The sequence below is a fragment of the Cebus imitator genome, unplaced genomic scaffold, assembly GCF_001604975.1.
Source record: "Cebus imitator isolate Cc_AM_T3 unplaced genomic scaffold, Cebus_imitator-1.0 Scaffold715, whole genome shotgun sequence".
In the NCBI taxonomy this organism is placed as follows: Eukaryota; Metazoa; Chordata; class Mammalia; order Primates; family Cebidae; genus Cebus; species Cebus imitator.
In genome coordinates, this window is record NW_016108030.1 from 407,710 (window position 1) to 419,802 (window position 12,093).

The 12,093-nt window shown below is 37.9% G+C and overlaps 1 protein-coding gene across 4 annotated transcripts in view; it reads left to right on the top strand.

The window, feature by feature from the left end:
* Positions 1 to 12,093, top strand: part of MAP2K5 (mitogen-activated protein kinase kinase 5) — a 258,213-nt gene that overhangs the window by 76,579 nt on the left and 169,541 nt on the right. For all 4 annotated transcript variants that reach the window (XM_017518933.2, XM_017518936.2, XM_017518941.2 and 1 more), the window contains exon 9: positions 4,855 to 4,894. In XM_017518933.2, coding sequence (XP_017374422.1) covers positions 4,855 to 4,894 — 40 coding nt within the window. The remainder of the gene's footprint in view (positions 1 to 4,854; positions 4,895 to 12,093) is intronic.

A 12,093-nucleotide genomic window follows, 5' to 3' on the forward strand; every position in this document is an offset into this window, starting at 1 on the left:
CCCAGCTACTCAGGAGGCTGAGGCAGGAGAATTGCCTGAACCCAGGAGGCGGAGGTTGCGGTGAGCCGAGATCGCGCCATTGCACTCCAGCCTGGGTAACAAAAAGCGAAACTCCGTCTCAAAAAAAAAAAAAGAAAATACAGATATTTACAACTGAACCATAAGTACCATGTATTAATATGAAAACTCATGAGATGCACCAAAGTAATTCTTAAGGGATAGGTTTATATACATACCTTAGTAAAGAATAACTGGATATTATACATTTAGCATCTAACTCAAGAAAATCAGTGAGGTGGGACAGGGAGTAAACCCAAAGAAAGTGGAAGGAAAGAAATACTAAAGAACAAAAGTTATTAAGTGAAAATTCAAGAAACGATTCAACAAAACTAAAAGCCGGCTCCTTGGAAAAACTTACCAAATATAACAGAAGACAGAAGTAACAAAATTAGGAATAAAAAAGAAATGTAATTCTAGACACAGCAGCAATTTTAGAAAATAGTAGGATCCAATGAATAACTTTATGACCATAAATTTGAAACACAAAATGGGCAGTTTCTTAGAAAAACTTAATGAAATTGTCTTAAAAACCAAAATAGACCTAGAACAATTAAGAAAATTTATTCATTCAAATATTTAATGATTATTTGTAAAATGTGCCTGATGTCATTTTAGGCCCTGGAGATAATAGCAGTGAACAAAAAATACCGGAAGACTCTGTTTTCATGGAGCTTCCTTTGTTGTGGTGGGAGACATCATTAATACATTTATCAGGTGTTGCTAATTCTGTGAAGAACAAAGAAAATGGCCAGGCACAGTGGCTCACGCCAGTAATACCAGCACTTTGGGAGGCCAAGGCAAGCGGATCACCTGAGGTCAGGAGTTCCAGGCCATCCCGGACAACATGGTGAAATGTCGTCTCTACTTAAAATACAAAAATTAGCCAGTTGTGGTGGCACACGCCTGTAGTTGCAGCTACTCAGGAGCCTGAGACAGGAGAATCGCTTGAACGTGGGAGATGGAGGTTGCCGTGAGCTGATATTGTACCACTGCATACCAGCCTGGGTGACAGAATGAGGCTCCATCTAAGAAAAAAAAAAAGTGAAGGGAGAATGTGCTGTTTTATGTAGGAAAGCCAGAGAAACAGTACAGGACCTGAAGGAAGCAATGGAGCAAGCCTTAGGAGTAGGTGCAAAGGACCTGAGGCAGGAGCATGTTTGGTGGAACAGAATTGAGTATGGTGTATAAGGGAGACTGGCAGAAGCAGAGATTAGTGAGGTAACCAGGGGCTAGATGATGAAATTTTTGTAAAGACTTGATTCTGCAGTTAGAAATTTACCCATGAAATGGAGATGAGTATAATAACTTCCACTCATAAGATTATGAAGTTAATGAATTAAATGGATGTGGATTTTTTTTTTTTGTAAAGCACTATCCAAGTGTAGTAGTAATTTGTCAAATATTTCATCCAGAAGTAGTAATTTGTCAAACATTTATGAAGGAGCACCCGCCATAGGCCAGGACATGTGCTAAGCATAAAGAATACAAAGATGATTAAAACATGGCAGTGCTCACTGCCCAGTGTGGGGGACAGGCACATAAATTCTTTTCTGTAGTGTGCTAATGGCAGTAATAGAGCACATATTGTTTGAAGAGTAGAAGTACCATCGACGTTTAACTTTGTAGCGCTTATAAGTTAGCTTATTAAAAGGACGTATATAAATATTTTTAGGGTAGCTTATGTTTTCCTGTTAACCCAAGGAGAATGAAAACTTGGCCTTCTCATGATTGTTTAGTGATGTTTCTGCTGAGATGAATACCTGAGTGGCATGCTTACCACACCCATCTGTAGTGTGAATAAACTTACAGTAGTAAGCAAGACATAAACATGGTAAGAAATCTAGAATTTGGAACGTGGTGTATCCATAGCATTTCAGATGACTTTTAATTCTTTGTCTCCAAAGTTGGTTCAACATGAAGTAATACTACTCATTAGTTTTTCTTAATAAATGATATATTGCAAACTTCTGCCATTTCTTTGTTGTTAAAGCTTTATTAGAGGCTTTATAGCCTAACTGGCATGTAGACACTACTGCTCTTTCAGTCTATTTTGGCAGCTTTCATTCTTAAATCACTCAGCTAGTCTGAAAACTTCTTACCTTCCTAACATTTCATTTGTACTTACGAGTCGTATCCATAATATTATCTTATTGGATCCTCTCAGCTCTGTAAGGTAGAGACTGCTTTCGCTATTCCAGACTAGAGACAACTGAGACTTGGTGAGGTTTACTGACAGTCAGGTTCACATGGTTAAGAAGCGGCAGAGCTGGGATTCGAGCTGTCAGTGACTTCAGAGCCGACCCCCTTTGCCCTTCTGCCTCCCAGGATAGATTGGCAGTGATTGCAGAATGCTTCCTTTCCTGGAGCAATTTGGATATAATGGTCTTTAGCCTGATTGAAATAGGTTAGTACCTTTGTAAGTTTTGAATTATGTGTTTCCCTGTCCTGGAATATAGGTAAAGAAATTAAACATCACCATCTAGTTCCTTTAGGTCCGGACTAAAATACACATACTGTGTCGTGGTTCCAGTCTTGGCTTTGCCCACTGACTGTGTGAGCTTGGGTAAGGTCTTTAACCTGGCTTTTGGGTGCTTCTGCTATAAAAGAAGGGGACTGGATTAAATAATTTTCTCTATTTTCTACCAGCTCAATAAATTATCTGATTCTATTCTCTACCAAGATTAAAGATTAAGATCAACTTCTTTGGCCATCTAGAAGCTATTGTTCCAAATGAAATAAGAAAGTATGGATAGTAAGTAAACTTACACCAGGCTAGTAGTTTTTGCCATCCTAAAGTGTATGTGTTGTGTGCTCAATCTTAAGGGCTGGGACTGTTCCCAGAAGGCCTGGGCTGGTCACAAACAAAATGGAACACTCAAAAACTAAGCACTAAAAATATCTCACAAAAATGCTTCCTCCATGCACTCATTGGAACAGGTAATTACTGTGGCAACAACAAACTAATTTGAAGTGTTAGCTGTTAATTAAAACATTGCAGAGGTGTATAGTTTGTCTTTTGGTGTAACCAGAACCTCCATTCAAACTTCATTAATCACTTTACAGTTAATGTGTTGAGGGAGGTCAAGACAATTGAGATGCAGTATCTGTTGAAAGTAAACAAATTCCTTTTCTCTAAGTAAATACCACTTGCAAAGTTAAGGGACACACTCGACTCATGGCTGGCATTGCCTTTGTCATCCACTTCTCCTTGATGATTAAATGTTAAATTGGTACTGTCATTGCACTGTAAACCAAACCACATAGCATCTTTATTGCTCGAAATCGAACCCAAACTTCCACGGATGAATTAGCATGCGTCATAATTAAATTATCAAGCGTCCCCTTTTAATTCAGTTGGAAATAGGAGACCTTTCTTTTAGAAAAGAGATCGGCTTTCTTGACAAGCTAATTAAGTTGCCAAACTGTCCAGCATGGTATGTATATTAGACTATCTGCTAATCATTTTCTTATCGCTGCTGTTTGTCTCAAACGCCCAGGTGTTGCTTATTCAAAGTACCAACACTGATCTTTTTACAACTTTTGAATCCTTGTATATACATTTAATTATTTGTCTTTATATTTCAGTTCTTGGTTAGTAAATCTAATATATAATATTTTTTAAAGTTGGAGTTGGAAGAATCTGTGATGTGGAAGGGGAAAAATAATATATCACAAAATCTTACGTATTCTATTACCTGTATTTACATGGAATAAACTTACTAATTTCCTTTATTTTTATTTTTATTTTATTTATTTATTTTTTTTGAGACGGAGTTTCACTCATGTTACCCAGGCTGGAGTGCAATGGCGCGATCTCGGCTTACCGCAACCTCCGCCTCCCGGGTTCAGGCACTTCTCCTGCCTCAGCCTCCTGAGTAGCTGGGATTACAGGCACGCACCACCATGCCCAGCTAATTTTTTGTATTTTTAGTAGAGACAGGGTTTCACCATGTTGACCAGGATGGTCTCTATCTCTTGACCGCGTGATCCACCTGCTTCGGCCTCCCAAAGTGCTGGGATTACAGGCTTGAGCCACCGCGCCCGGCCCAAGCCCCTGTCTTAGTCAGTCAGTCACTCAGCAAGATAAGCAAACACAAAAGGTCTTGATGAATAGTAATGATATTTTATTTCTGTAAACCTTGTTCTCATTCTTTTTCATAAATGAATAAATTCATATTTCTTGATTTAAGTTATATCTGTTACTTTGAGCTTGTTTTGATGAACTGTTAGGATATAGTTTATCTGCATGTGTAATTGAAAAAAATAAGCAAAAAAAAATGAAAAAGAAAAAAAAGCAAAATGGCTGTAAATACTGCTTAACATAGAGCTATAGAGAACCCACACACACAGTGATAGTCATAAGGGTTCTGGAGCCAGAAGACCTAGGTTTGAGGTCTCATTCTGCCAGTGGTTACTTTGTGCCATTGGGCAAACTGTTTAGCTTCCCTGTGCTTCAGAATTCTCATCTATAAAAGGAGGATAATAATATATCAGCATCACCTCAGAGAGTTATTTTAAGGTAATGTATAGTAAATCACTTTGTAAACCATTAAACTCCATATAAATGTAAATTACTAATGTTGTTAGTGTTCTTTGAAAGTACCGTGTATCCCATTGCTGCAGAAATGTTTGGATTTACGTTTATGTTCTTAACCATTTTGTAGATTGTTTAGTGATCCCAAGTGATTTTGTTTTTTTTTTTTTTTTTTTTGACTTATTTTTTCTTTGTTTTTTTTTTTAGAGTGCAGTGGTCCCAAGTGGATTTTGTTTTTTTTTTTTTTTTTCTTCCCATAGAGCATATCATGTCCCAAGTGGCAAAATATTAGCTGTCAAGGTAAGCACTGGATACATTTTATGAGATTCTTAATGTTCACCTCTTTCCTTTCTCCTGTTAGCTTGAGTCACAGATATTGTCAAAGAGGTGATGAAATGGTTTAAGGTTCAGATGGTAGATAGAGAAAGCTGTGGCCCTCTGGTACCTGAAGATCTTTTAAGTAAGCCTTAAAATAGTCAATTGTAAGCTCCGTGTATTGTGATTCTTCTCGGCAAGAGGAGAAAACTTCTGTGTCACCTGCTAAGTGGCGTTACCTTCTTCCTTGTCATGCAGCTCAAAACCTTATTAGTAATCCTTTTTCTTCTATAAATGTGCCACATCCTGTGAATTGCTATATCCTGTTAGAAATTTTCCCTGAAATATATTCATTTGCTACTTTCTTTCTATTCTCATTTCTATTGATTCATCTCCAGGATCCTTTTTAGCTATCTACCGTGAGAAATTGGTCTCTTTCTCTAACAGTTGTGTAGTACATATTTCTGCATCTTTTTTCTCATTTAGGAAACTAAGAATCAAAGCAATTACATTGCAATTACTTATACCTTTTAGTAAGTTGAAACCAAAACTAAGGCTTAGATCCTGACTGCTAGTGAAATCCAGAGTTGTTCTTCTATATCACATCTAGTATAGCACCTAGAATGTGTTATGTGACATTGTCAAGTCCAGTTTTAATCAGTTAAATAGCTTGTGAGGAGGTACAACAGAACTTCCTTTGAGATGTTTTCTTTGACAGTTCAGCCATGTAAAGTCTGTAGAATTGTAGAACTGGAAGCGACCTTGGAAATCATTGGTTACAGCCCCCACATTTTACAGAGGCACTCAGCTCACTGACAGCAGCTCACTCGTACCACTTTGGCACTCACTGAGTGCGGCTCTGATGTACCACCTTGGCATTGGATTAATTTTTCTGTACCTCCTGAGCTCCCTTTTCAATAAGAGAATACTTCCATTAACTTGAGCACTATTTTCGCATCCATTGAGTTATTTTTTGTTCCTTTTATGTCAAAAGTCTTAAATTGTTGTTGATGATATTTAGATAGTCAACTCCAGGTTATTTACTCCAGGACAGGGGAACACTGTTATAAATCATCCAGAAGCCTATCATTATTTGGCCTTGCCAAGTACATTATACATTTTTTATAATTTCATGTATTTTGAATTATGTTTATATAGACTAATATTAAAATTCTTGTGCATGAGTTGGATGTGGCAAGGGGCCAACAGCCTTTTCTGGAAAGGGTTAAAAGCAATTTTAAAGAAAGGATATATTTACAAAATAGCTGTTAAAGTAGAGACTGTCAGTAAATGAATATAGTTGGGATTTACAAATATGCGGTTCACTAGACCTGACCATTGAACTGGGCTTTACAGCAAGAACTGTACTGTATTCACTTTGTATCTCTAGATTTCATAAAATCACACAGAAGATGCTCACACTGAGTTGAATGAATGCATGATTTAAGAGCAGATATGATTATTGTGATTAAACTTTTGTGTAGCCCTGAGCTTGTTGGTAGTTCAGGCAAAAACCATGTAACTTAAATAATAGTCATCATCTAAGAAAAAGAAAATTACCATTTCTTCAAAATAGGCAGAATTTTTAATTCTTAGAAGTGTGTTAGTTTCTAAATATTTGGAGATTTTCCAGATATCTTTCTGTTACTGATTTCTAATTTAATTCCATTGTGGTTACAGAACACCCTTCCTATAATTTGAATTACTTTAAATTTGTTGAGACTTATTTTATGGCTCAGAATATGACCTATTTTGCTAAATAATACTTGTACACATGAAAAGAATATATAATCTGCTTGTGCCTGTAATCCCTGCACTTTGGGAAGCTGAGGTAGGTGGATGGCTTGAGCTCAGGAGGATGAGATTAGCCTGGTCAACATGGCAAACCCCTTCTCTACAAAAAATACACACACAAAAGTTAGCTGGATATGGTGGTGTGTGCCTGTAGTCTCAGCTACTTAGGAGGCTAAGAGGGGATTGCTGCAGCTGAGGAAGTTGAGACTGCAGTGAGCTGTGATTGCACCGCTGCAGCCTATTCAGGTGGCAGAGTAAGACCTCATCTCAAAAAAAAAATTAAAAAAAAAAATATATATATATATATGTATAAAGTCCACTGTATAGGTTATTGTAGTAATGCCAATTAGATCAAGTTGGCTGATAGTGTTATTCAAATCGTCTATATCTTTACTGATTTTTATCTAGCTGTTCTATCAGTTTTTTAAAGAGGAGTGTTGAAATACTCAACAGTAATTGTGGCCTACACTTCTGTTATTTTTTACTTAATGTTTTTTGAAGATATTCTTAGATGTATTTATGGTTGTTATGTTCTGTTGATGAATTGGCCTCATTGCCATTCTGAAGTAAACTTCTTTGTCTGTGATCATATTCTTTGCTCTAAAATTTATAGTCTGATATTAAATTATAGACTTTATTTTGACTAGTGTTAGCATAATATCTTTTTTTTTTTTAACTTTTAACCTATTGTGTCATTATTTTTGAAATGTATTTCATGTAGGCAGCATATAGTTGGGTCTTGTTTTTAAATTCAGTTGGATGATCTCTGCTTTTTAAGTGGGGTATTGAAACTATTTACATTTCATGTGATTATTGATATGGTTGGATTCAAATCTATCATTTTGCCCTTTGTTTTATATTTGTCCTGCCTGTCTGCCCCCTTTTTTAAGTGATTGCTTTAGAATTCATAGTGAACATTTTCAACTTCACCTAGTCTCCCTATGTAAATAGTATTGTACCACTTTATAGTCTAGAAGTCTTACAATGGTATATTTTCATTTCTCTCATCCCAGCCTTTGTTTTGTTATCATGTATTTTACAACCTCGTATGCTATAAACCCCGGAATACATTGTCAGTATTTTTGCTTTTGACATTTATCTTTTAAAGACATTTAAAAAGTAAGAAAAATAGTGTTTTATATTTATTCATGTATTTACCAATTCCAGCTCTCCTCATTCCTTTGTGTGGTTCAGATTTCCATCTGGTATTATTTTCCTTCTGTCTGAATGACTTCTTCCTTTACATTTCATATAGTGTAGGTCTTTTGGTGTTGAATTCTTTCAGCTTTTGTATGTCTAAAAATGTGTATTTCACTTTCATTTTTGGAAGGTATTTTATTTTTTGCTGGATGTAGAATTCTAGGTTGACTGCTGTTTTCTTTCAATATTTTAAAGATTTTGTTTCACTATTTTCATTCTTTCTAGTGAGAAGTTTACTGTCGTTTTTAATCTTTGTTCCTCTGTACATTAGAATTGGCTCCATTTCTGGCCGCTTTCAAGATATTTTCTTTATCACTAGTGTTAAGCAATTTAATTATGATGAGCGTTGATGTATTAATAATTTTCTTCATAATTCATGTGCTTGGGGTTTGTTGAGATTCTTCGGATTTGGGAAGTTTTCATCTAATTTGGAAAAATTTGCCATTTTTCTTTAGATAGTTCTCCCTACCATTAGGAACTTGTTGTATATGTATTATGTCACTCGAAGTTGTCTTGTCACTTGAAGTTGTCTCAGTGAAATGATGCTCTGTTTTAGTCATTTTTCTGTGTTTCATTTTGTGTAGTCTTTTCTGTGCATCTTCAAGTTCACTGACTTTCTTCTTTTGCATTTTCTAATTTGCTGTTAATCCCTCCCGGTGCATTGTTTCCATTTTAGGTACTACTTTTTATCCCTAGAGGTTTAGATGGCCTTTATTTACATCTTTACTGNTCAAAACTTGCTTTCTTTTTTTTTTCATTTTTATAAATAAAGACGGGGTTTCACCATGTTGCCCAGGCTTGTGTCAAATTCCTTTGATGGTTAATGTTGTCAACTTAATTGGATTGAAGGATGCAAAGTATTGCTCCTGGGTGTGTCTGTGAAGGTGTTAACATTCACAGAGGTTAACATTTGAGTTAATGTTAACATAGGAGGTTAACATTTGAGTCAGTGGACTGGGACAGGCAGACTCACCCTCAATCTGGGTGGGCGCCAGCTAATCAGCCACCAGCTCGTCTAGGATAAAAGCAGGCAGAAGTTTGAAGGACTTGACTTGCTGAGTCTTCTGGCCTTCAGCCTGCTTCCTTGCTGGTTGTTTCCTGCCCCTGAGCATCAGACTCCAAGTTCATCAGCTTTTGGACTCTTGGACTTACACCAGTGATTTGCCAGGTGGCTCTCAGGCCTTCAGCCACATGTTGGCTTCCCTACTTCTGAGGTTTTGAGACTTGGACTGGCTTCCTTGCTCCTCAGCTTGCAGATGGCCTATTGTGGGACTTTACCTTGTGATCCTGTGAGTCAATACTCCTTAATAAATCCCTTCTTATATACATCTATCTTATTAGCTCCGTCTCTCTAGAGAACCCTGACTAGTGCAGAAATGGTATTTAGTGACTTTTAAATAATTTGATCCCTTCAAGGCTTGCTTTTACGTTTTATCAGATAGTACCAGCTCAGTGGTTAGTCTAGAACTAATTTTCCCCATGCAACTGAAGTAGTAATTTTGAGTACTATAACTGTTGCCTTGAGAATTGCAAGGTTTTCCACACTGACCGGTGGGAATACCCAGTATTAATGCCCAGTATTAATCTGGAGATTGTTCCTTCTGAGCCTTTCTGGTGGTTTTCTCCCTGGCCTCAGGTGATTTCCTGACATCTATATGCAGATGATTCATTACTCAGCCGAAGAGTCCAGGACCCCCTTGGCAGATCTCTGGAGCTCTGGAGCTCTCTCTCAGGTCCTCTGACGGCTCTGTGCCCTCTGCTCCTCTAGCTTCCTTGTCCTCCTCAGAATCTTAGTTTTGTTTTCTCACCTTAGGGAGGTGGCTTATCTCTGCCTGGGTTCTCCTCCCTGCACTGGGGCCTGGAAACTTACTCTCGTCAGCAAGCTGGGCAGTCTTAGGGCTCATCTCATTTCTTTTCCATCTTTCAGGGATCACTGCCCCATTGTGGCTAATGTCCAATGCCTGGAAGCCTGTTTGTGTGTGTGTGTGTGTGTGTGTGTGTGTGTGTGTGTGTGTGTGTGTGTGTTAGTACCCCTTCCTTTTTTTTAATTTAACTTTTGAGTTCTAGGGTACATGTGCAAGTTTGCTATGTAAGTGTACTTGTGTCAGGGGCGTTTGTTGTACAGATTATTTTGTCACCCAGGTATTAAGCCTAGTACCTATTAGTTATTTTTCCTGGTCCCCTCCCCGCCTCACCCTCTACCCTCTGATAGGCCCCAGTGTGTGGTGTTCCCTGTATGTCCATTGTGTTCTCATAATTTAGCTCCCACTTGTAAGTGAGAACATGCAGTATTTTGTTTCCCGTTCTTGGGTTAGTTTGGTAAAGATAATGACCTCCAGCTCCGTCCATGTTCCTGCAAAGGACATGATCTCATTGTTTTTTATGACTACATAGTATTCCATGGTGTATATGTACCACATTTTCTTTATCAAGTCTACCAGTGATGGGCGTTTAGGTTGATTCCATGTCTTTGCTATTGTGAATAGTGCTGCAATGACCATATGCATGCATGTGTCTTTATACTAGAATGCTTTATATTCCTTTGGGTATATACCCAGTAATGGGATTGCTGGTCAAATGGTATTTCTGTTTTTAGGCCTTTGAGGAATCACTGCACTGTCTTCCACAATGGTTGAATTAATTTACACTCCCACCAACAGTGTTGTATGAACATTGTTTTTCTCCACAACCTTGCCAGCATCTGTTATTTTTTTACTTTTTTATTTTTTTGAGTTGGAGTCTCATTCTTGTCACCTGGGTTGGAGTATAGTGGCACAATCTTGGCTCACTGCTACCTCCGCCTTCCGGATTCAAGCAATTCTCCTGCCTCAACCTCCCGAGTAGCTGGGATTACAGGCACCCGCCACCATGCCTGGCTAATTTTTGTATTTTTAGTAGAGATGCGGTTTTACCATGTTGGCCAGGCTGGCCTCGAACTCCTGGCCTCAGGTGATCTGCTTGCCTCAGCCTCCTAAAGTGCTGAGATTACAGTAGGCATGAGCCACTGCACCCGGCCCATTTTTTGACTTTTTAGTAATAGCCATTCTGACTGGTGTGAGATGGTATCTCATTGTGGTTTTGATTTGCATTTCTCAAATGATCAGTGATGTTGAGCATTTTTCCATAATTGTTGGCCTTGTGTCTATCTCCTTTTGAGAAGTGTCTGTTCATGTCCTTTGCCCACTTTTTGATGGGGTTATTTGTTTTTTTCTTATGAATTTGTATAGATCCCTTCTTTACACCCCTTTATTATAAAAATTAACTCAAGATGAATTAGACTTAAATGTAAAACCCAAAGTACAAAAACCCTGCAAGAGAACCTAGGAAATACCATTCTGGACGTAAGAATGGGATAAAGATTTCATGATGAAGACACCGAAAGCAATTTTTGCAACAAAGGCAAAAATTGGCAGATGGGATCTAATTAAACTAAAGAGTGGCACAGCAGAGGAAATTATCAACAGAGTGAACAGACAACCTACAGAATGGGAGAAAAATTTTGCAAACTTTGCATCTGACAAAGGTCTAATATCCCTTTTCTTTCCTTACACCACTGTAATCCAGGTGCTTGGCTTTTTTCTTGTCAGATGTGTAGACCAGCTTTTGAATTGTTTTCAGTAAATAGAAGCTACCATTTATTGATGATTTGTACAATGCTAATCATTTTGCATACTATTTTTCGTTAATACAGCAACTTTTGTAACTCTTTTTGATTGCCATTTTACAAAAGCTGAGGCACAGAGAAGTTAAATGACTTGCCTGAGGTCCCACAGCTGATAAGTAGTGGGGCCAGGATTTAAGCCCAGACAGTCTTGTCCTAAGTGCGCGTTGACCCCTGCCAGTGCTGCTTGCTGCTCTCAGATTTGGCTTGCCAAGGATCGTCCTGGTTACATTTCTTTCCCTCTCAGAAGTCTTCAGAGGTGTCATGTCACTTCCCAAATAAAGACTTTAGAGGATGGAATTCAAGATCCTCCATGATATGTCATCAGTCTGCTTTTATAGCATTATCTTACATGTCTGAATCCTGTGTGTCTTTTAAGTTGAACTCATTGCCTTACCTGAGCTCAGGTACTTTCTCACTTCAACACTTCGATGCACGTATTTCTCTCTAATTAGAATGCTCTCACCCGTATCTCCACCTATCAAAATCTTTAACACCCTTCAAGGATCAGCTCAAAAGCCTGCTCCTC